Below are 26,448 nucleotides of genomic sequence, written 5' to 3'. Positions count from 1 at the left end.
ATTCCTATTGAAAGGTGAGGATTTTGAAGGTGTTCTAATATAAGATTTTTCTATATAGTCACATTTTTACTTTAATCATTTTTTAAAAACCGGACTCATAATTACATCAATGTAAGAAGTTCCTAGAAGAGGAACATTCTCTGCATCTTAAGACTCTTAGTTACTTCAGTCATGGAGAGATTAAGTGACTGGTCAAAGGTGACACATTTCTTTAAAAAAGAAATCACAGTGCACATAGTATGTTGGTTAATGCAAAGCTGTATTTTGTGCTACGTTTTTATAAAGCACTATTTGATTCTTAAAAGCACTCTATTTTCTGAACTAGTGCCATATGTTTTCTGAGAAATTTTTCCCAATTTTGCTTCTTAAATTGCACGAAATTTCTTCTTGTCTTCTATGAAGAAATCTGAAACTCCTATCATGCCATTTTTCCTAGCAACTCTAAGAAAAATAAATAAAGGCACATTCATTAGTACATTATTACAGGAAGGAAAATTTTTAAAAATTTATTGTAATATATAACAACTAATATAAAATTGTCTAAATAAATTTAATTATGGTCATTTACTCAATACCCTCTTATTTTTATTTTTTTTCCTTTTAAATTTATTTATGTTTAATTTGTAACATTCAGTTCCACAAATTTTTGAGTTCCAAATTTTCTCCCCCTTTCTTCTCCTCCCTACCCTCTTCCCCCCAAGATGGCATGTGATCTGATATAGGTTCTTCACATTAAACACATTTTCACAATAGTCAAGTTGTCCAGAAGAATTATAACCAATGGAATTAACCACAAGAAAGAAGAAACAAAAAAAATGTAAGAAAGCAAATAGTTTGCTTCAATCTCCATTCAGACTCCAAAATTTTTTCTCTGGATGTGGATAGCCTTTTCCATCATGAGCCCTTTGGAGTTGTCTTATAACCTTGTATTGCTGAGAAGAGCCCAGTCTATCAAAGTTAGTCATCACAGATACAATGTGTCTGTAATTGTGTACAAAGTTCTCCTGCTTCTGCTCCCCTCACTCAGCATCAGTTTATATAAGTCTCGCCAAGTTATTATGAAGTCTATCTGCTCCTCATTTCTTACAGCACAATAGTATTCCATTACATTCATATACCACAACTTGTTTAGCCATTCCATAATTGATGGGCATTCCCTTGATTTCCAATTCTTTACCACCACAAAAAGAGCTACTCCTCGATAATTCTTATTACAAGACAAAATTTTCCCTTATATTAAGCCCAAATTTGCCTCTTTACAATTGCCACCACCCACCAGTTCCCATAGATTCAATTATGTTCTATATACAAAAATGCCCAGATTAGTATTTGATCTATAACATCCTACAGTGGATAGAAAATGGTACTTTGAGTCAGGAAGACCTTGGTTCAAACTGTGCCTCTAGACATTCAGTAGTTATGTGACTATCTCACCCTTGGGTACCTTTTTTATCTGACACACTACAATTCCACAACAGTTGTCTTACTCCAACATTCAGTTTCCCTGCTCCCCTCCCCTTTCTTCCCACCCCTATTTGCCAGCTAAACACAGACCTTAACTTTTATATTGGCAACATACTCTCTTTCCTTCTCCAACTTGATCCCATGGTGAACCATTTCAACTCTATATTATTTTCTCTCAAGTACCTTGTTCTTTTATCCTATTCAAAGACTAGACCCTGCTAAACCTCAGCCTTGGTATCCCCCACTATTCACTGTCTTTGTTCCTACTCATATGTTGTCAAATGAAACTGAAGAAAAATCTCGAAACTGTGCTGACTGGATCCTCTACAAATTACTGTTACAAAATCTTAACTGGGTCTTCACAGCAGCAAGGCAATCCTTGTATAACTATTCCACTCACCATAGAGGATTTTCCAAACCTTTTCATTCCTCTTCAAACACCTATATAACTCCCTCTCCTTCACACTCTCTCAGCTGAGAACCTCACCTCATATTTCACTAAAAAAAATGAAAACAGTTGCTCCCCCCTTCCCATCTCATCCTGCTTCATCTCGCATCACTGAGATAGATGCCTTCTGCTACCTCATTCAACCCATGAGGTGGTCTTTCTTATTAAGAAAAACTCTTCTAAGGAGAGGCCAGGTGGCTCAGCGAGTAAGAGCACTGGCTCCAGTGTTGGGATGACCTGGGGATCGAATCCAGGCTCCGACACTTAGCACCACACCAGAAATAACTGGCTGTGTAACCTTGAGCAAGTTACTTAACCCTGATTGCTCAAAAAAAAAAAAAAAGAAAGAAAGAAAAAGAAAAACTCTTCTATATGCATATGTAATCTCAATCCATTCAGTCTTCTCCAGGCAGATTGCCCCCTCTATCTATTCTCTCACTAATCTTTAATTTCTCCCTTACAACTACTGGCTGTTTCCCAATAAGCACACCTATGTCCCTCCCACTATCCTCAAAAAATCCTCATTTGATCTGTTCATTTCTACCAGCAATTACCCCATCTTTCTCTCCCTCCTCACTTCTCTCCTCTCCTGTTTTTGTGACTAAACTCCATCTACAACAGATGCCTCTACTTCCTCTCTTCCCACTCTTTTTAAATTCTGAAATCTGGATTCCCTCATCACTCAACCAAAATTGTTCTCTCCAAATTTACCAATTTTTTTTTGCTTGTCAAATCTAATGGACTTTTAAAAATCCTCATCCTTGCCCTCTCTTGTAGCCTTTGACAGTGATAATCACCCTCTTTTCCCTTGATACTCTCCTCTCTAAATTTTCATTATATTACTCTTTCCTAGTTCTTCTTTCTGCTCTTCTCTGTCTTCTCTTGTCTTCCATTTCCCATCTCTGTTCTCTTTTGCTAGATATTAATCCAAGTCACACCTGCTAAACCATGAGTGTCTCTCAAAACTCTATATATACTATTTCACTCTCTCTTCTTCTCCACCTCTTGGCTTCCTTGACTCTTTCAAAAAGTCCCAGGTAAAATCCTACTATTTGCAAGACAACTTTCTTAATTCTTTCCTTTTTTCTTTTTGATTTTTGGAGGGGGTAAGGTAGGGCAATTGGGGTTAAGTGACTTGCCCAAGGTGACATGTCTAGTTTTGTGTTAAGTATCTGAGGCCAGATTTGAACTCAGGGGTCCTCCTAACTCCAGGGCCGGTGCTCTATTCATCGTGCCACCTAGCCGCCTGAACTGTCTTAATTCTTAACCTTAGTGCCTTCTTTATGTTGATTATCTCAAATTTATTTACCCTTCCTATTTATATCTTGTTTATATGTGACTGATTGCATGTTGTCTTCCCCATTAGACTATGAGCTCCTTGAAGGCACTACTTTCTACTGTGTGCCTAGCATATAGTAGGTGCTTATTAAATGCTTGTGGACTGATTAATTGACTTTGGGGGAAAGTCTGGGTTTCAGTTTCATCATCTGTAAAATAAGTGAATTGGACTCAGAAGCCCTCTAAGCCCTTTAGCCATCTCTAAATCTATATGACCATATAAGCCTCTCTATCTGGTCTTCATTTCTTTCCCTATCTGTAATCCTGTCATCACCAACTATCTTTTAGACATTTCAAACCAGATATCCTACAGATATGTCAAATTTTTCCACCAAACCCAGTTTTCTGAACCTCCCTACCTCTATTCTTCAGTGGCATCTTCGACTCTTCCTTCTTTCATATCTAACCAGTTAGTTGCTAGATTTGGTCAATTCTACCTATGTCACTCACATTTATCCCCTTTGCTCCACTCACACAGCTACTGTCCTAGACCAGACCCTCGTCTCCTCTCACCATGCCATACCCCTCTCCCTTTTCCTCTCCAATCTCCTCCACTCAGCTGTCAATGGGATATTCCTATGTCACTCCACTGCACTTAAAGTCCTTTACAACTTGGCTCCAGTTTACTTTTTCCTCCCCATACACATTCTTCCCCATTTCACACACAGTGCAGAACTGGCCATTTGACTTTTTTTTTTCCTGTTCCTTAATCAGCTAACAAACATTTATTTAGCAGCTGCACTGTACTACATGCTGGAGACACAATAAATCAGTCTCTGCTTCTCAAGAAGCTTACGTTCTACTGACATTTCCTCAGAGTATCTATTCTTTCTCCCATCTCTGTGCCTTTGCTCAGGCTAACTCTTACCTGACACCTGGAATGCCTTATCTCCCACCTTTTTCTCCTTAGAATCCTTTGTTTCCTTCAAAACTTAGTTCACATGCCTATGTGAGGCCTTTCCCGATGTCTAGCTCCTAAGCACTTTCCTCCACCCAAATTACTTTATTTTGTATATCCTTACTTACTTACTTATTGTAAGTATATACTTACTTATTGTCCATGTTGTCTCATCTGAAACATGTAAATTTCTTGAAAACAAAAACTGATTAATTTTTGTCTTTATATCTTCATCAGTGCCTGGTATATTTATTAAAATTAATAAATGCTTACTGATTTATTGCTCCTAGTTCTTCCCTCTGAGGTGAAGAGAAAAATCTCTCTATTTTCAGATACCTGAAGATCGGTATCATGCACCCCCAAAGAAATCTTCTCCAGGTTAGACAACCACAGTTCTTTCAACCAAGCTTCATGTGGAGAGAACTGGAGAATTTTCACCCCTGATGGCCTTCCTCTGACTTTCAATAGCCTCTCAATATCCTTCCTAAAACTGCCCAGAACTGAACATAATAATGCATTATAAGGTATGAGTAGGACAGCATACATATACAAGGAGTCGATTTTTTAAAGTGAGTGGCAGCACTAAGTCATCCAAAGTCCATGCAGTAAGTGTCTAGGCTGTCCTTGGGAGTAAGGAAGGACCGGGCTAAGTTTCTATCTCTGATACATGGCTTTGTTACCCCAGCATGTTCCAAGTAACTCTTCAGGATTTCAGAGCTGCACAGAAGTTGCTGGTCTGCATCACTCTTTGATTGTTAACGCTTCATTCGAATACCTTACATATTCAATCAGTTATCTAGTTCTGTTGATCCCACACTTTTTCATTATTTCTTTGTATCTACTCCCTCTGGTTCCGTTTCTACTGCCACCCTTATTTCTTTGGAATATTATTGATTTGTAAAATATCAGACAAACCTATTATTCAGATGAAAGCAATTAAATATACCCCTCCAAAGGTAAATATAAATAATTTTAAATCATCATTTGAAATTATCTATGATATTCATTCTATTGGCACAGAAAATCAAGAAAAAACTGTACATAAAAATTACACCAACCAACTATTCTGGGGAATAATTTGGAACCATGTGCAAAAGGCTATACCTGTGCCTACCGTTTGACTCATCAATAGCACTACTAGGTCTGTATCCCAAAAAGATCAAAGAAAAAGGAAAGGATCTACATGTAGAAAAATATTTATAGCAGTTCTTTTTGTGGTGGCAAGGAATTGGAAATCAAGGGGAATGGCTGAACAAGTTGTGACATATGATTATGATGGAGTATTATTGTGCTATGAGAAATTATGAGGAGGTGGTTTCAGAAAAACATGACAAGAATTATGCGAACTGATGCAAAATTAAGTGGGAAGAACTAGGAGGATCATTGTGCATAGTAACAGCAATGTTGTAATGATCAACCGTGAAAGACTTGAATACTCTTTTCAATACAATAATCCAAGACGGCTCCAAAAGACACATGATGAAAAAATGCTATCCACCTCCAGAGAGAGAACTGATGAATTCTGAATGCAAACTGAAACATAATTTTCTCACTTTTCTTGTGATACAGCTAATATGAAAATATATTTTGTATGATTTCCCATTTATATTATCATTTTGGTTGTCTTCTCTGTAGGTGGGAGAAGAGAGAGAACTGGGAACTCAATTTAAAAAGAAAAGAATGTTAAAAATAATGGTAATAAAAATAAATTACACCAAGAATATAATTTGTCTAAACACAAATGATACAACTCAATTTAAAAAGAAAAGAATGTTAAAAATAATGATAATAAAAATAAATTACACCAAGAATATAATTTATGTCTAAACACAAATGATACAATCACTTCCTTAGGCAACTGAAAATTGTGCCTGTCCACACGCCTTCAGCAGTTAAGTTAAAGAAGGAACTTAAGAATAACTCAAAGGACCAAACTGTGTCAATTGATAGTGCATTTTTTCTAGCCACAATGCAATGAAAATATAAGGTGAAAATTATTTCAGAGTGAAATGGTAATGAAATGTTTGCATTACTGGATGTGCCTAGTCTTTCTTGTGTCAAATGTAGGCTATCGTAATAGGTCACATAAACCTCTTTGAGACTGAGAAGTTATTTGTGCACCTAACCAGGCAACAACAACCAAAACAACTTGTTATCATGGAATCTGCTTTGTGAAAGTATTTAATTTGCAGAAATAATTTAACTTCTATGGTTTTCATACAGTTAGCTAAATTACTTTACTTTTGCTTTCACACTGCACTTTTTTCTTCATTTTTTTTACACTTTTTTCTCTGCCTACCATAGCTTCCCTCACTTTCTGCCTATTGAATTGCATTTTAAAGGGTTAGTTTTTGAGAAACTAACTTTGATAGTCAAAGCCCCTCACACTCATTACACCACATAAATGAAGCATAATCAACTTATTGAAGTGACAATTGGAATTGTCACCCTACTAATGACTTGATAGCTTATCTAGCACCCCCCAGGCACTTAGGATGTGAAATATACTGTTCTTTGCTGGCTATCTGCAGTAGCCACGTGCCTTCATTTGTCATCCCAGAAATCTAAATCTCTTTGATGCGTACAGTTTTCTGTTTCATTATCAAAAAATTCTAGTTATCTTTCTTTTTTTTAAACAATTTTCTCCTTTTTTGGTGCTCTTTTTGGAGGGGGGAAGGCAGGGAAATTGGGGTTAAGTGATTTGCCCAAGGTCACATAGCTAATAAGTGTTAAGTATCTGAGGCCACATTTGAACTCAGGTCCTCCTGACTCCAGGGCTGATACTATATTCACTGCGCCACCTAGCTGCCCCTAGTTATCTTTCTAAATATATTTTTACATCACATTATAGTTAAAATTATTTGAAGGATTGGATGTAAGAACGAATGTAAATTTATTAAAAATTTTATTTAATGGGGAGAATAAAATTTCTTCCTCCAATGACTAAAATGAATTGAATAGAATATTGTCAATTATGGTAGAGATCAAGGAGATGATATCTTCAAAATTATTTTGTTTGATATCCTAAGTCAGGGGTGGGGAACCTGCAGTCTCAAGGTCACATGGCCTTGAGGTCACAGGCTCCCCACCCCTGTTCTAAGCACGTAGACCAATCACAAAATTGTTCCTTTAACTTTTATCAGTCTCCTTATTAGTGTGTAATAAAGTAGGTTATAAGATTACTTAGTTGAAATTTAATGGAAATGTGCATTTTCCATAGTAGAGTCCCACATTCATTAACATTAAAAGAATATCAGATTCAGTTTATACTTACACTGTTTCTTCAAGATTACTGAGAAAAAGGTTAGTATCACTCTCAGTTCTATCCTGATCTAAGCTTGAGAGATAACTAAAGATGTAAGAGAAAGTCTCAAAGGGGATACGAGCAGGTCCTCCTTCAGGATCTTCTGTAAGGATTTCACAAGCATGCTTCATTGCACTGTGTAATGTCTGGAAACAACAACAGAGAGAAAAAAAGTTAAATTTTTTTAGATTTAGATTCATATAATCTATTTAGATTCATATAATAATCAATAATTACAACAAAGGGGCATTTTATTGAAATTCTCTGTCAAGGAACTAGAAAAAAGGGAAAAGAAAAGGCAAAACAGGATATAATTGATCTAAAAATATCTTTTCGTGGACTACTGAAAATTGTGAGGAATGAAAAAAGATCATTAAGACTAAGAGAAAATGTAATGGGATACCACCTGTCAACAAAACCACCCTTATAAGGCCAACTACTGTCACACTGAAATTGCAGACTCTGGTTAGTATGATTTAAAATGGTAGTCCTAATTCTGTAAACACATAGACAAAACTTTGAGATTTCTTGCATGTGTTCTAAATAAACTTCTAGTCTTTGAGAGCTGAATTAAAGTATTAGCTATGTACACAATTTATTTTTGTTTTTCTGTTATTTTGTGACTTTACTACCCCAATATAAGTGCTTATTTAAGAGTATCACAGATCCCAGCTTTGGAGTGTTTACCACTTTTTGAAGCTCCCCCCGCCCCTCAAAGTTTTATTTTTGTAATATTCATGAAAAGGTAGCAGTTGATTTTGCATATAACTCATATTCATATAATCCTGTATTTTTTTTTGCATTTGTGCAATACTTTCCTACTTTCTACCATCCTCATGAGTGTTGTAATTGATACTGTGATAAACGGTCCAGAAATCCTAACACAATACAACAAAAGGTGACATAAAAGTATTCATTGGCCAATAATTATGTCATACTTTAATTTCCCATTCAGAGAAAAAGTGACACTGGCTTTTATGTGTTTTTTTCATAGATGTTGGACTAATGTAGTGAAAGTGGTTATACAAATTACACAAATCCTTTACATAAATACAAATTACATAAATCCTTTACATAAATTCAAAGTTGTAACTGGAAAGATACCCCAACTCTCTAGTCCCCATCCCCCACAAAAACATGAGATTTTCTAAAAGAACTTCCAGGGGATCAAATAAAACTTCTGATGGAAGGATATTTCTCAATTCCAACCTAAGCATGATTGATATAAATGCAAAACAAGGGACGGAATACTTTTTTTTATTTTTACAAATAAACTATAAAAAATTTAAAATTAAACAAAGAAAAGAAATGAATGAAGTTGGTATCATTAGTAAAATTAACCTTGAAAATACAATGGAGTTTTTGTCAGACCTTCCAAGACACCTAAAAGGCTAAGGCAGCTCCTTCTTAAATTTTCTGTTTTTCCACCTCTGCTATTTACCATGTTCCTCACTATGCCTTAAATACCTACCCTCCCTTCTGTCTGTTGCAATTCTATCAAATCTTTTCAAAAACTGGCTTCAAATGCTTTTTCTTTCAAAAAGTCTTCCCTGACCCACTCTGGAAAATAAAAAATCTGATATTTCTATTCCTTTGTCTTTAGATAATAATAGCAACAAAATCAACAATAGCCACTACACTACATAAGTGCTAGTTTTTCTTGCAGGCCAGGTAGTGTGCTAGGCACTTTACAAGTACATGCAGTTCTTGCTTTACTTAAAGGGTCTGTTCTACAGACCTCTATGTAAAGCAGTTTTTATGTAATGCTAATTTGCCCCTACCCATCCACTTCATTTAGCCTATATAATACAAAAGCATGCACAAAATAACTGTTACAAAATGTACTTAAATGCAGACATATTACTGTTGTCAAAATAAACAAAATTATGAAATGAAAGGTAAACTTAATGATAAAATATGCACAGTAATTGTACAGCAAAGTGTGCAGTGGCTGTGTTCAGTGGTTGGCTGTACAACTTTTTTTATGAAATTATCGAGAGATGTTCGGATAGGGATTCTTCTCTTTTTTGCCTTGTATAGCCAATGAGACAAAGCAATATTATCCTCAACTAATCTTTGAATTTTAAAAAATCTTAAAGTAGGGGCAGCTGGATGGAGCAGTGAATAGAATACCCACCCTGGAGTCAGGAGGACCTGAGTTCAAATCTGGCCTCACACTTTACACTTACTAGCTGTGTGACCTTGGGCAAGTCACTTAACTCCAATCGCTCTGCCTTCCCCCCTCCAAAAAAAAAAAAAAAGCAAAAAACAATGATGAAATGTTTCTACCAACTGTTTTATTGTGAAGCTTTTTGGTTCAACCTTGGGTTCTGACGCTTCCCTTTCTTCACCTTTTTAGCTAGCAGCTCAATCAGACCCTCATTGGATAGTTTTCCTCCATGAGACTCAATCAACTCCTCGACATCATTTTCACCCATTTCTAGCTCCAATTCTTGTGGTAATTTTACAGTCCTGTTACTCACTTCTTCAAATGTTCTATCTTTGTCACATCCACAAAAATGAGGAACAAACTGTGTACATACTTTTTCCCAAACTCTCTTTATACATGTTTCTGTTACATATCTTCCCATGCCTTTCCGTATTCTTTATGTAAAGTAGAATCTGCATACTACAAAAAGAAGTACATACTAGTAAAGAGAACTATCTGTATTTCATTTTACCTTCACAACAATCCTGGGAGGTAGGTGCTATTATTGTCATCCCCATTTTACAGTTGAGGAAACTGAGGAAAACAGAGGTGAAGTGACTGGCCCAAGATCCAGTAGTTAGTGTTGGAAGTTGGATTTGAACCCAGTTCTCCCTGACTCCAGGCTCATTGATCTATCTACTGTGCCGCCTCACTGCTTTAAAAAATGGTTGGGGCTAGGAGATAGGTAAGAAGGGACTAAGCAATTAGTAAACACCTACTTTGTATCAGTACCGTGTATTATGCACTTTATAAATATTATCCCATTTGATAATACTCACATGACACTTTGTAACTCTCATGAATTAAAATAATTTTTTTTATTATTTCTGTGTGTATTTCCCTTACAAGACAGTAAGCTCTACAAGGGTAAGAGCCAAGTCTTGTCACTGTATCTCCGGATCACATCCCATAATACTCTATGTATAGTAAAGTATTTAAATATTAAGTAAAATTGAAACTTAAAGGATTGGTTCTAAGGTTTAAGAAATCATTAGGGTAAGGTGATAAATGACCCCCATTTAATGGGAACAACTAGTAGAACTTGCTTAGTCACACAACTCTACCTAACTACAATCACTAATGTTCACTTAATTTTCATAGTATGCCAATCGCTCCTCTGCTCAAGGACTTTGAAGCTCCCAAGTATCTAATGAATAAAGTACAAAACTTTTTAACCTGGGAATCAAGGTCCTCCACAATCTGGTTCAAACATACTTGTCTAGTTTTATTTTTTAGTCTTTTCTTTCATGTAGTTCTAGCTATACTGAGCTACTAATTCCTCTTGTCCTGGTCTCTCCCATCTCAATGCCTTTGCTCACACCACTTAATGGAAAGTGTTCTCTGAAAGATGTAATCAAACATTTTATTACAAAATCCAATGGCCCTTTTTCAGTCTTCTTGACCAACTCCTGTAATGTTTGACATTGATAATCATTTCTTCATCAATATCCTTCTCTCCCATTCTCTTAGCTGAGAACCTTTTGTAGAAAAAGTTGCAGCCATATGGGATGGCTAGGTGGCAGTGAATAGAGCACTGGTCCCAGAGTCAGGAGGACCTGAGTTCAAATCCAACCTCAGACACATAACACTTGACCTTGGACAAGTCACTTAACCCCAATTTCCCTGCCCTCTTTCCTCCAAAAAAAAATTTTTCTTAAGTTGTGGCCATTCACCATGAATTCCCTTTTCCCCTCTTCCTCATCCATCACTCAGCTGTCTTCTGTCATTTCCTCCTCCTCCACACCACCTCACATAACGAAGTGGTCTTAAATCCTTATCAAGGCTTAACCTATCTATCTGCTCAAGCAATCCCATTCCATCCTGCCTCCTCCAACAGAATGTCCCATTATCCCACTTCCTTCACATATTTTAAACCTCTCCTTCTCTACTAGATCCTTGTCTACTGCCTACAAACATATCCACTTCTCTTATCCTAAAAAAAAACACAAACAAAAACAAAACCCTCTCTTGATCCCTCCCGTCCCCACTATCACTCTATAATCTCTTCTGCCCTTTGTAACTAAACTCCAAAAGTCTGCAAAGGTGCCTCCTCTTACTCTTAACCCCTTAACCTCTGACCTTATCCCACTGAAAACAGCTCTCTCCAAAGTTATTAATGGTCTCTCAGCTGTCAAATCCAATGGCCTAAATTTACTCAATCTTCAATTCTCCTTGACCTTCCTGTAGCCTCTGACATTGCTGATCCCCCTCTCCTCCGTGATACGCTCTTCTCTTTAGGTTTTCAGGACACCACTCTCTCCTGGCTCTCCCTCCTATCTATTTGCTCCTTCTCTTGTCTCCTTTGCTGGATCCTCCTCCAGATCACACCCTCCAGCTGGAGGGGTCCCACAGGGTTTTGTCCTGTCCTGTTCTCTTCTCCCTCTACACTATTTCACTTCATGATCCCATAAGCTCCCACGGATTTAATTACCATCTCTATGCTGATGATTCTCAAATCTAACTTTCCCACCCACCCCAAGGTCCCTGCTGACCTTCAATAGCACATCTTCAGCTGCTCTTTAGACACTTCCAAGTAGATGTCTAAATGCAACATGTCTAAAATGGAACTTACCTTTCCCTTCCAAACCCTCCTCCTCCTACCACCTACCCTTGTGACTATAGAGGGCAATGCCATCCTCCCATTCCTTCAGGCCTGCAACCTTGGATTCCTTACTATCTCTTAAGCCCCCCACCCCCAATATCCAAGCCATTGCCAAGGCCTGCCGATTTCACCTTTCCAACATTTCTCATATACACCCTCTTCTCTCCTCTGACACAGAATGTCAACCATTCTGGTTCAGGTCTCCATCTCCTTATGCCTGGATTATTGCAGTAGTTTGCTGGTGGATCTGCCTGACTCAGGTCTTTCTCCACTCCAATCTATCCTCCATTGGGCCTCTAAAGTGAAGATCCTTTTATGTCATACACACACATCTCAAACTTCAGTGGCTCTCTATTGTCTCCAGGAGCAAATACAAAATGCTGTTTTGCCTTCATAACCTACCCCCATCCTACCTTTCCAGTTTTCTTACACCTTATTCCTCAACATGTATTCTTCCATCCAGTGACACTGGTCTCCTGGGGGTTCCAACGAAAGTCCTACTTTCTGTAGGAAGCCTTCCCCAAACCCTTTTAATTCCAGTACTTTTTCTCTGTTTATTTTATCCTATTTAACCTGCATGTAGTTTGCTTTGTATATATTTGTTTGCATATCATCTCCCGCCATTAGATTGCAAACTCCTTGAGGGCAGGGATTCCCTTTTGCCTTTTTTTGTAACCCCAGTGCTTGGCACAGTGCCAGGCAAATAGTAGTCAATGTTTATTGATTACAACTAGTACAATTAGGAAAACATGTACAGCAGCTAACCATTGGCTTTGAGATTCTAGAAGAAAGATTAGGTCTGGATATAAAAGTTTGGAGTCAAAATTAAACTGTAAAATTAATAGGGAAGCACATTTTTCTGAAGTATTATCACTGAGAACCTAAAAATTCTGTAATCTTTATGTAATTTATATTGAATCAGTTCTAAGAATTTATACATTTTGTAATGGTGAATTTCCACATATTAATTTCCAGTTTAATAAGGGTAATCATAGTAACAGTTCACCTTTATATAGTACTTGAAAGTTTGCAACAAAGTGCCTCACAAATCATCATCACCACTGGCATTTCTATAGTGCTTTAAGGTTTTGCAAAGGGTTTTACAAAGATTATCTCATTTTATCCTCACAATAATCATAGGAGGTAGGTGCTATTGATAGCACCAGTTTATAGATGAGGAAGCTGAGGCAGACAAAAGTTAAATGTCTTGCTTGCCCATAGTCACATATGTAGAAAATGTCTGAGGCTTAGATTAGAACTCAATATTTCCTGACTTTGTATATTCACATTTCATTCGATCTTTCCAACAACCTTCTTACAAAGTTATTATTATCCCTATTTTATAGATAAGGAGAGTTAAGTCACAAAGAAATGAAGGGTCATACACAAAGTAATTATCTGAGACAATATTTGGACCCCATAGCTTCCTATTATACTCTTATCTGCTAGACCAGGTTGACTCCTTTCTGATGAGAATGAATGAAATAGAACATACTGTCCTAGGCCTCAAGGAGCTGACCATATAGGTAGGAAGATACAACATTCAATACATAGTGGGCTAGGGAAAGGTGCAAAGAGGGAAAGGAAGACTGAGCAAATAGAGAAGTACACCATTCCACTTCTAAGAGTGATCATTAACGGAGGAGTCTTGTTCTTGATGCTGACAATCCAAAGAATACTTCAACTTTGAAAATAAAGTACAGTGGGGCGGCCAGGTGTCTCAGTGAGTAAGAGCACCGGACAACCTGGGATCGAATCCGGGCTCAGATACTTACCACACCCAGATATAGCTGGCCGTGTAACCTTGAGCAAGTTACTTAACCCCAATTGCTTAAAAATAAAATAAAATAAAAGTAAATTGGGGAAAACAGTGTCAAAGTAGAAGGCCAGATCTAAAAGGGCTCATTGTTTCTTTCAAGGTTTCATCTGTTGGCAGGAAACAGCAAGACAGGATAGATACTAACATGGAAGGCCCACTTGATGGAGCCTGGATTTGTGAATCTCCTGCTTCTGAGGAGTTTACAAGGGGGCCTGGTTTTCCATAAGACTATTCTACTGCCATCTAGTGTAGTAAAAAGATTTGGCAAGTGAGTGTCTATATTAGGTTACAGAGAATATTTTTGATCTCAAAATCAGTTTATGGCCAAGAACTCAGTTGGCACGGGATACGCAGGATCCTTAAAAAACCGACCTGGATGAGGATAGGTATGGGAGAGATGGGGGGAAGGAATGGGGCAGATAATTTCTACTGTATCTCTAAGGATTATTCTACCCCTTACTCAGGGATCCTCTCCCATGATATAGTTTTAGCATTCGTGTCAAATAGCTTCCAACAACTTGTGCCAACAATGAAGTATTTCAGGTAAGAAGCTATTAATAATGATGATTTTCCACACAGAATCTACAAGCTTGAAAATCCCATATATTGAAGTCAAAGTCAGTTGTTGGTGTGACAAATCAATCTGAAAGAGTCTGGAAAAAACTGAATGATATTCAAAGAAGCAAATTTGCTATAATCCAGGAAATCTAAGGAAGACACAGACTCTTAATTTATCTTTTATGTTATGCCACATAGGTAACAGTAAATATACCAATACATCAGGTCATCATTTCAAAGTAACACAATGAAAACAGTAAAAAAAAATTATGAACTCACTGAAAAACCTGAACAGAAATGCAGCATTAAAATGTGTCCCCCTTTTTTCATAGCGGCTAAGTTTCTTTAACTTAAGATATAGTGTCAGATATAGAGAGACACATAACTATGCCTATTACACCCCAAGAATTCATGGAACTAAAAATCTGAGCACAGAGATTTCCTCAATTACCTGCTAGGGCTTTGAGAGAACTAAACTCTATTAAAATGAATAGAAGTTGAACTATCCTAAAAGATAAGAATCTTATAGAGCAGTATTGTCTCTAACTAGAGGGACTCCCACAAGATTTGGGGGAGGGGAGCAGGAAGAAGGGCAGCAGTTTAGCATGCTGTCTGAAACTGCAGCTGAAGAGCAAATAAATTCACTTTTTGTGAATTTTATGTGAAAATTTTAAAAGGCCACAGCATGTCAGTTTAAAAAAAACCTACTTTATTTCTTGTTATCTTTACTTCATTTTCAGGAAAAAATAGTATCCCTTGAAACTATTGTTTTCCTGCCATATACCCAATATCAGTACTTGAAATAAAAGAATCTCCTGTCTTGGCTCTGCTTGTTTTCCATGAAAAACCTCAAAGGAAACATGTGGCAGGGAAGTTTATTCTTATAATAATCAATGTAGTAGTTAACATCTATTAGTATTTTTACACACTCAAGTATAAGAAGTATCAGCTATTCAGTCAAAGTTTACAATATGTCTAGCTACCAGATAAATGCAAAACTGTATAGTCACATGGGATTCTTTAGTCCAGGGGTGCAATCCATAACAGCCTGTTTTGGTACTACCAGCAAGTCAAGAATAGTTTTTACATGTTGAAGGTTTCACTGCATTTAAAAAAAATGTAAAATTCATTCCTAGGTCAGGGTATACAAAAACAGGTAAAAGTCTTCACCAGGAGATGGCATAATTAGTGTCATTACTAGTTCAAAGTAGAGACTGAACTCAATGAATATGAAGAGAGTTTAAAGCCTTATCATCAAACAAGCTGAATTCATATGGCTCCAAGGTATGTAGTATATGCCAAGACTGGTGGACAGTGGGGTAGGAACCATATACATTTGTAAATGAATAGATAAATCATTTATTTTCTAGCAACATATTACAGAATTTCGGAGTTGGAAGGGATTTCAGCGGCCACCTAGTCCAACTCAAAATTAAAGAAAATTCTTACAACAGCATACCCCAAATGAGTGCTATAATGCCCTATTTCAGAAAGCCCAGCTCATTCCACTTTTGTATTTGAAAACAGCTGTTTTGCCTCCCCTTGTTCTTTCAGCTTTTAATCTTTTTATGGGCCCAGAATTGGCCCTTTAACCATTCTAGGAGATATCCTTTGGATGGTCCTTAGTTTATCATTGGCTTCCTAAACTGTGGTGTCCAAAGCACAACATAATGCTCTAGATGTGATCTAATCAGAGCAGAGTACAGAAGGAATATTGCCACTTAATTCCCGGAATCTGTAAGGCTTCATTTCTCAATGTAGCCCAAGAACATGTTAGCTTTCCGGCTCTCACTTAGCTTGAGGTCCATTAGAATGACCCCTCCCCCCCCCCCATCTTTTTCAAACTGCTGTTAACTCAGCTTACTGCTCTCCTCATCTTCTCTTGTGGTTAATTTTGGGCACCCGAATGTTTAACTTTATATTTATCCCTACTAAATTTTGTCTAATTAGAATAAAAACAAATAATTGGGGGAAAGAGATATGGAAAAATATGTATATCCCAAATAAGGAAAACGATATCCCATTATTCGAAAGTAATGTTACTAAAATAACAATGTCACTGATATTATACAAAGCTTTGCAAAGACCTTAAGGTTTTTCCTTCTAGACGGTATCTGGTGAGATACCTCCTCAATGACATAATCTAATCTTAACACATTTGAGAAGAGGAAATATCTTCTCCTTCTCTCCCTTAACTCAATGAACTCATTTGCCAAGTATATTATTAACCACCAACTGATTGAGTAGGTAGTTTTATCCATGACAAAATGTTGCCATCTAGTGTTAAAACATTTAAGTGGGTGAATATTTTCCCAAATAGATTCACAAAGCACTTTGTTTTTTATTTAGTTTTTGATTTTCAAAAATAGGGAAATACACATTTAAGGTATGAAATTTCTTGCTTTTTAGATCACTAGAAATTAAAATTTCATAATTAAAAGTTACAGATTAATAAAACTGTGTGGGTGTAGGTGTGGGTGTAGGTGTAGGTGTATGGGTAGGTGGTTACCTAGAAGAACTGAATTCACTTTTTTTGTTCATGTCCTCCAATATAATATTTAGTGAGATGCCTCAATGGCATATTCTGATCCTCTGAACTTGTAACAAGGATATACCAAGAATTTACAATGTCAGTTACCAGAAGCTTCTTGGGCCAACAGTTAGGAAATTTTGTTATACCACCATGTCCAAGTTTACAGTACAAACCAAGTATATGGTACAGTACAAGTTTACAGCTACCCAGAAGTAGCTGTGCCAAGGTCAAAAATGTTTTTCATTATACATCTTTGGGCTTTTCTCCTTACTAATCATAGATAGTCATGCTTCCCTTTTGGAGTTTCATAGCTGCCTCATTTATATATGAACATTTTATCTCTTCTTAATATTACCCCTAATCAAGTATCATCCTTCACTAACCACTCTATATCATCTCAAACATGTCTCCCTCTATCTTCTGTGACTTGAAATTCCACTTTGCAAAGGGCTTTTAAATCCTCCTTTGTGGTACCCTCTCACCTCCCCAACAACTTCTTTTGAGGGTATCCAAGAAATACAGAAGTTGCTTGAGTATAATTATAACTAGGACTTACCACAATTTTTTGTGTTATGTGGGATACCTATATAGCCCTCTAACCAAAGATGTTCCACACATCTCTAACCTGAGCCCTCTTCTTTTCTCACTCTGTATTATTTCATCGCTTGGTGATTTCATCAACTCCCAAGGATTTAATTATTATCTCAATGCTGATGATTTCTCAAATATACCTTTCTTGCCTCAATCTTTCTACTGACCTCAAGCTTTGTATCTCCAACTGCCTCTTAGACATCTTAAACTGGATGTCCAGCATGTCCAAAACTGAATTCATTCTCTTTTTCCCTAAACCCTATTCTATCTCACCTTCCATCCAACCTTCCCTAACACCAAGCTCACAACCTAGGAGTTATCCTGGATTCCTCACTATCCTTCACTTCCTATATCCAATTTGTTGCCAAGGTCCATCGATTTTCACCTCTGCAACATCTCTTCATTACATACCACTCTGGGACAGGCAGGCCTTCATGTCTCTTTTTTGGATTATTGCAGTGGCCTGCTGGTGAGTTGGCCTGCCTTGAGCCTTTCCCCACTCCAATCTATCCTCCATTCAGTCACCAAAATGATTTTCCTAAAGTGCAGGTCTCACCATGTCACTCCTCCCTCCAATAAACTTCATTTGATCACCTTCAGGATCATATACAAAATACTATTTGGTGTTCAAAGTCTTTCATAACTAAGCCCCTTTCTCCTCCAGTCTTCTTACACCTTACTCCCTACCACACACTCTTTGATTCGGTGACATTGGCCTCCCCTTGCTGTCATTTTTTCTGGCTGCCTCCATGCTCAGAATTCTCTCCTTCCTCATCTCTCCCTCCTGGCTTCCCTAGCTTCCTTCAAGTCCCAATTAAATCGCATCTTCCACAAAAAGACTTTTCTCAATCTTTCTTAATTCCATCACTTTCCCTCTCATTTACTATTTACCCTGCATATTAATTGTTTGCATGTGTTTCCTTTTTGTCTCCATTAGATTGTGAGCAGCTTGATGGCAGAGACTGTCTTTTGTTTCCTTTTTTGTATCCCCAGTGCTCAGCATATAGTAAGTGCTTAATAAATGTTTACTGACTAATTGACAGATATTTTTACACAGTAACTGCAAAACATTTTAAAATCACTTATTGTAGTTTATTTGATTTAGCTATTAAAGTATTATTTTATGCTTCCTTTACAAATGAAGAAAGCATGAAAAATGGATTAGGTAACACATGAAATGATGAGCAAGGACTTTAATAGTACACATAGCACTGGAAATCAAATCTTTCTATATAACAGTAATACAGAGTGTTTTTTTTTTTTAACTTACCGACATTTTTCTTATACTTAGTACCATGATTTTTAGAAAATACATTTAACTAATGTCACTGAATTTAAAAGGATTGTGCCATATACTTTAACATTTAAAACTGGTGATTTCATAGATAACTCCCCTCCCCCAATTGAGATTACAACTCTATTATAGCTAAGAGTTGATATGATCACAAAATGTATTGCCCTGAGACCAATCTGTTAATGAGGTCCTCCAAACTTAGTTAGGCTGGTCCTTGAGGATAGACATATACCACTAGATTCACATTTGAAAGACCCGGCATAGCAGTTGAACAAGCCAGGTCACTGCCATGCTGCCATGAGGCACATGAGAGTAGGGCTTTAGAGTGGTGGAAATAAAACTAAAAACTGAAAATTCTAGGTCAGGTACAAAATTACCAAAGTGGTCATAGTGCTTTTCAGTTTCACTTATTCAAAGTCATAAATTAAATTTTAGAGATGTTTTAGAGTTGTTTAGAGGCAGTCAGGTTGGCACAGTGAAATAGAGTGCTATGCCTACAGTCAGGAAGACCTGAGTTCAAATCCAGATTCAGACACTTATTGTCTGTGTGCCCCTGGACATGTCACTTAGCCTCTGTTTTCTTCAGTTTTCTCAACTAAAGAATGAGAATAATTAATAATCCTAGGGTTCTTGTGAGGAACAAACAAGATAATAATTGTAAAGCATTTAGCATGGTGTCTGACACATAAGAGGCACTATAAACATGCTTATTTCCTTCTCTTTCCTCCCTTTTAACTGTCTTATACAAAGTTATTAATATGCTTTCTGTAGAATACCTACCCCACCCAATGTACTACAGCCAAGTGAGAAAAATTTCATCCATTCTACTGTGTCTTCAATAGGATCCATTTTGAGAATGAATTTGAGTGTTTCTACCGGCAAGCACAGAGCTTTCCATTTATCCTGAAGTTCTTTTAAATCCACAACGTGTTTATGAGCAAGCTTTAAGAAATATAAACAAAAAGTTAAAATCATAGGATAGAAAGCAGTTTTAAACAAAAGTAATTGTTGATCTTCTAAATTTCAAGTACTCTGGGAAAATTGAATTGTTTCATATGTGAAAAAATTAAAAGAAACTTATAATAATATATGTCTTTAAGATGAAACTTAGAACTAGAAGGAACACTGAAGATAATTTAATTCAACCGCCTCGGGGCGGCTAGGTGGTGCAGTGATTAGAGCACTGGCCTTGGAGTCAGGAGGACCTGGGTTTGGGTCTGGCCTTAGACAGTTAACACAAAAACTAGCCGTGTGACCCTGGGCAAGTCACTTAATCCCAATTGCCCTCCAAAAAGCTAATAATAAAAGTAGTAGTAATAATAATAATAATAATTCATCCGCCTTCATTATGGGGAGGAAAATGAAGCCATGAGAGATGAAGTGGTCATCCCAAAGTCACACAAAGAAATCTTATTCCTGCAATTCCTCTATTACAAAACCTCCATTTCTCAAAAGCAAAATACTTCAAAAGATGTGAAAAGGAATTAAGATTATTATATCCTGAAGTTTCAGATACAAATACCAGTTAATAATAATTATGGAAGGGGTAGCTAGGTGGCACAGTGAATAGAGCACCAGCCCTGGAGTCAGGAGAACCTGAGTTCAAATCTGGCTTCAGACACTTAACACAAAAACTAGCCATGTGACCTTGGGCAAGTCACTTAACCCCAATTGCCCTCCAAAAAGCAAAAAAAAAATTTAATAATAATAATAAATATGGAAGCTTTGGTTCACTCTATGATAAGATTTTTACAGAAAGATCCTTTCTAAATTGAAATGGAGAATTCAGGTGAAGAAACATGGTTCACCGTTTGTCAGATATTCTTTTTTTTTTCTTTTGGAGGAGGGAAAGTAGGGCAATTGGGGTTAAGTGACTTGCCAAGGTCACACAGCTAGTAAGTGTTAAGTGTCTGAGGCCAAATTTGAACTCAGGTCCTCCTGACTCCAGGGCTTGTGCTCTATTCACTGTGCCACCTAGATGCCTCTATCAGATATTCTTTATGCCTATAAAGTAACTATTTCTAGAGACCTCCAAAAACAGATTGAGGACCACATGCCAAAGCTACCCAAAGCAGTGGTCCTAAGGGAGATGGTATGGTATTTTTCCTGATTAGATGGATGGGAAAAAAATTATAAAAGTGATGTGATTTCTGAGGTCCACCCTCAAGATTGAGTTTAGTCTGTGTAAAACTTGGAGACCTTGGCAAGGTGCTGTGCCACATGAGTTACATACAACCTTACTCTAATTTTTGAGCCATTAAAATTATTTTCCCTTCCTGGAAGAAAAACTAATTGGAAGAGCTTTGCAAGAACACCTCTGACAAAAATAAAGGTCAGAACATTTCAACTTTAGAGACTAAAGTACTGAACGATTCCTTTTTAAATATGCTACAGTTTTTTAGTCAACATTGGAAACATGGTTCAAAAGTTTAAGGGAATAAATAATTTAGAAAATGAGTTGTAACTTTATTCATAGAAAAACCAATGAATTTTTAAAAAGGAGTACTGGATACATGAACTAATGACAATATAAGATTTAGGTGATGATGAGTAATCCTACTTAGGGAAACCTAACAATGAATCATATAAGCTTGAAGCACAGGAGATAATTATGTATAATTACATGTGCTTCCTCTTCAAATAAACTTTTAAAATTTGTTGGATGTCAAAATAGAACTCGTTAATGTCTCTTGGTGGTATCAGCCTCTTACAGTACACTTAGGTGGGTTTGATTTCAAGAACTAGAAAATTAAACCGTAGAAATAGTATTAGAACTACAGTACAGAGGGGTGGCTAGGTGGTGCAGTGAATAGAACAACAGCCATGGAGTCAAGAGGACCCAAGTTCAAAACTAGCCATGTGACCCTGGGCAAGTCATTTAACTCCAATTCCCCTACCTTTCCCTCTCCAAAAAGCAAAAAAAACCCCAAAACCCCCCAAAACAGTAAAAAGATGCTATACCATTATGAAGGTTTTTAAAAAGTGGTTCTTTTGTACCTGCTTGTGTAAAACTTTAAGGAGTCCTCTTGTCAATCCTGTATCTGTTTTTTGGGTAGCCACTGGCAGTTCAACTCTTTCCTTCACAGGAAGGGGATCCCCTCTTGACAAAGCTGAAAAATACCTAACAGTAAAAGAAAAATCTTAGATCAGTATTTATAATCTAAATGAATTAGGCTCTTAAAAGAGTTTTGTGAGTGATTCTAAAAAGGTAAAAATGAATGAACGCAGTTAGCTAAAAAAGTAACTAAAACTTTTCAACCAGGCTCTAGCATCAATCTAAAGTGTTAAATTAAAATAGAAACAGGTGCCACTACACTGTACATAAGGATCCCTACAGACCACATATTGACACAGTTATAAGGTGTAATAGTATCTATGTTTCATTGCATTTTTATTTATTTCATTTAATATTTTCCAATTACATTTTCATCTGCTTCAGGTTGTACTCAGGAGAGTTGTGGGCCACTGGCCATCTATTTGACATTCCTCTTCCTAAACTGTGGGGTCAAGACCCCATGTAGGCGGTCATAAAAAATTTGGCAACAATAAAAGGTTTCTGAATGTGCAACGACCAAAAATTAATTCAAAATCAAACATGTAATGAATTCGAGGTGTTTCTGGCAGCTCTTGCCCTTTAGCATGATGCAACTTCACTACAGTCTTGGTTCTGAACATAAATCATGCACACTTTTCACTTTGCATGCCCTCAAGCCACATATCTCCAAAGGGGAGGGGGAAGGTGTCTCAAGTGAAAGAAGTTTAAGAAGCCTTGATCTAAAGCATCAAGTCTAACTAAGGCTGGGCTCTTGAGTAGTGTAGTGCCAATGCAATATTCACAGAGCCAATAGCAACTGTAAATATGCCAGCATAGCTCTCAATCATAAAATATAACAGACTCTCCATACAGAAGACAGAAGCAAAACATTTATTCAGACACCAGGAAACCAAATCCCAACACTAGAAAGTCAAATCCATCATTGTAGCAAAGAAGTTAATACACCATAGCACAACATGAAGCCACACCATCCTACAAACCAACTCACAAGCCTGTCTCTCTGACTGCATCCTTTGCTCCCTCAATCTCTAACTGCTCTGACTCCCAGCTTCCTGTGGGCTTTGCTCCACCCTTCAGCAAGCTCCTCCCACCACAGGCTCCATGAGATTATATTCAGTCTATTAGGGGGTAGGGAAGATCTTCAAGTCAGGGAAGGTCTTCAAATTCCCTTAGGCTTATTATGGGGCAGGGAAGATCTTCAAATTACCATTACCATTACAAGTAGTTGTACTGTTGTTCTGAATTTCTCATTTTGTTGAATTTCTCCTCTTCTCCCCCTTTCTTGAAGTTGTTTGTTTTAAATACTAATATATTAATGGAAGTTTACCATTTTTGTCATTTTCATTTCATAGTAACCCCAAATCAAGAGGTTTCTTGTTACTGAAGTAGTGATAATCATAAAGACAGATGCTAACCACCTGGGTCTGCTGTACGGAGGAAGATATTCTAATCTACCTGCCCATTCCTCATTCCCCAATAATCACAACTCTCCACCATTTCTCATCAAACCCCTTCATTTTTCCTTTCTAAAACAAACAGGAACTCAGAAGTTTGAAATTTTTCTCAATGGACTCACTGAACACAAACTAGGAAACTGGTTGGCAGGCTCTGCAGAAGAGGATGAATAGTTAAAGGAGAGGTGGTCATAACACTGGCTACTACTAAGTACGTGAAGGGCAGGAGGGCTTCTTTGTTGCCATTTTGTACCTGGCAACAAACATAGCTGATTTCTTGAATCTAATTCATTTCAGCACTCTACTCATTAGACGGAAGTATCTTGGAAAGGGACTTAAAAGTACTCATGTATGAAGTAACATTATCTTGCTACATAGTTCAGACAAAAAACCTCATGGAATTCAGGTAACAGACTCATGATTATAGAGAATTCTACTTTTTCTCCTAATAGCTGTTATGACCATTGAATTCTCATAATATGAGAAGCAGTAGGAGGAATTAAAACACTTGCATTTTTTATAGAGGAGTAAAATGATTTAACCAAAGTTATTCAGTTAAATGGCAGGGCTGAACCACAACCTTAAGTCTTCTGACTCCAACAGAAGCCATAAAAAAGATTAATATTGGTAAATAAGTAAGGTTTATTAAGAATTTGGGGTCAAAATTATTTTTAATATCTTAGGGCCCTGAAAATTGTTTACAAAAATGATTTAAAGATGTGTGTCTACTTTTGTGCCATGATATCTTTATGTTTTCTTCTTTCATAGATTTTACCCAACATAACTTATGAAATCTGTCACCAATGACATTTGCAATACTAGCAGTTTTACACTTATTTTTATACTCAGAAATTATCTTCTATGATTTATCAGTGAAGAAATAAAAAAGCCATATTTTATTACTTCAAAACTAAAGCTTCAAGAGTGTTGTGAGATATGTGTCCTTTAGTCAATGATGCCTCACAATGACATTACCTAAAACAATAGACTACAGGGTGATGTAATATTACATCATACACACAGTTTCATTTTTCCAGTACTGATAGGAATTTTACATATTTTTCATTAAAAATTAATTTTTAGTGGAAGAGGAAAAAAACACAAAAAGCCAAAACTATATAATTTTAACGAAAAATAAACTGAAACTGAAAGTGAAGTTAGTTTTTCTGGGAAGTAGTTTTAAATAGGATAGGCAAGCTCAGCTGATGGAGAGGAATGAAAATTGTTTGGATTCTCCATCATCTAAGATGCTCTTATGGAAGAACTTGATGTTAGAAGCTTCTGTCTAATACTGACCACAAAGTAATATTGCTTTAAGTTTTTCAAGTGCACCTCAAAACTAAAACTCGGCTTAATAGAAGTTAGTGTTAATCATTATGGTAAGTTTTTTAATTTAACATTTCTCTTTTTGAGCTCTTCTCCTATCACATCCCATCACACATAAAACCGACAACGGAGCAGCCAATCAAGAAGTATTCTCTCTTAGCAGGAGTTCGCTCGCACCAATCATAGACATTGTGTTAGACATCTCTGGTCCCTCAAAATTGTGAGCAGTTCCTTGGCAAAGAAAAATCCTATTCCTTGGGGGAATAAAAATTCCTTTTCACTAAAATAATTTTTTTAAAGACAAGTTACAACAGCACAGTACTCATTTCTTAACAGGACCTGCGAGTGCCTCGGTTGAAATATTAAGGATTTCCAACAAAAACCCAACCCACGCACGCAGAGGCGCTTTCTGAGGAGGGGGCTTACCCTGCAGACCACTGCAATACATCGGTTGGCTGAGTTCTAATAGCAGCTTTGGTGAACTGTTTCAAGATATCTGGAAGTTCTGGGGGTATGTGAATCTGCTGGGCGCAGAACATAGTGTCTGGAAGAGGCATGATTCTCCGGGAGTTTAGCAACCCAAGCTTGAAAAGAAAAATAAAATAAGTGTCCCACGGAGATAGTTACGAGGCTCACTGCTCTAAGAGGAAGGTCATAGTTACCAATGTGATGTAGTTATCCTGAGGTCTTGAGGGGAGTGACTTTTTTGGGGGGATGGGGGAGGAAGCAAAGTAAAGATTCTTGGGCATTTGGGGAGGGGAGGGGAGGGAGGGAGGAAGGAAGGAAAAAAGGGATCACAAAACACAGGATTTTAAACCAGTCAGGAGAGAGAAGATAGAGCTTAGTACTTTTTTTTTTTTTTTTAAGTCTCCCCACCGCCCGACCTGGAGTCAGGCAGACTCATCTTCCTGAGGTAAAATCCGGCCTCCGGCCTCAGACACTTACTAGCTGTGTGACTCTGGACAAGTCACTTAACTGTTTGCCTCAGTTTCCTCATCTGTAAAAGGAAATGAATGGCAAGCCACTCCAGTATCTTTTCCAAGAAAACCCCAAACGGGGTCAAGAAGAGTGGACACGACTGAGGACTCCTGACCAGCATTACTGCCCCATCCCCCCGGGCTCTGGGAAGGCCGGCACACGCAGGTGCTCCCTAACCGGGTCGGCTGGGGTCGCGGGGGGCCGAGCCCGCCTCCTCCTCCTCCTCCCCGGGAAGGGGAGGGTCCGGACGCCGGAGCTGAGAGACGTGTCAGGCTGCGGCGCTCGGACTGTCCCGAGGACTGGGCGCAGCTTTCGGGGAGCCGCCCGGGGGGCTGCCGCCGAAGCATGGGCAACTTCTTGAAGGGGGACCGGAGATGTTGGGGTAGCTCTTACCGGCTCCTCCTGATCCACTGGAAATGAGGACCAACGGCGGATCCTCGAGATTACCCCACAAACCCGGCCACTGGTCACAGGGTGGGGTCACGATTGTTTCGCGCCGTATCCAGGCAACGGGGACGCGCGGAGAGCCTATCTCCCCCATCCCCCCCCCGCAATATCCCGCCGCGCAGGCGCACAG

At 37.7% G+C, this 26,448-nt stretch overlaps 1 protein-coding gene across 1 annotated transcript; it reads right to left on the bottom strand.

Annotated features, from left to right (window-relative positions):
• Window positions 1–220: 220 nt before the first annotated feature.
• On the bottom strand, window positions 221–26,448 carry ROPN1L (rhophilin associated tail protein 1 like). The gene is made up of 6 exons (XM_069077144.1): window positions 26,265–26,448; window positions 25,320–25,477; window positions 22,056–22,179; window positions 19,839–20,000; window positions 7,423–7,598; window positions 221–441 (listed from the first exon to the last, which is right to left on the bottom strand). The coding sequence occupies exons 2-6, from the start codon at window positions 25,448–25,450 to the stop codon at window positions 366–368; spliced, it is 669 nt and encodes a 222-aa protein (XP_068933245.1). The 5' UTR covers window positions 25,451–25,477; window positions 26,265–26,448; the 3' UTR covers window positions 221–365.

This window comes from Petaurus breviceps, unplaced genomic scaffold, assembly GCF_028583685.1.
Source record: "Petaurus breviceps papuanus isolate PSGF00001 unplaced genomic scaffold, PetGlider_PUasm1.0 151, whole genome shotgun sequence".
In the NCBI taxonomy this organism is placed as follows: Eukaryota; Metazoa; Chordata; class Mammalia; order Diprotodontia; family Petauridae; genus Petaurus; species Petaurus breviceps.
Note: the sequence above shows the minus strand (reverse complement) of the source record. Positions and strands in the feature narration are given on the sequence as shown.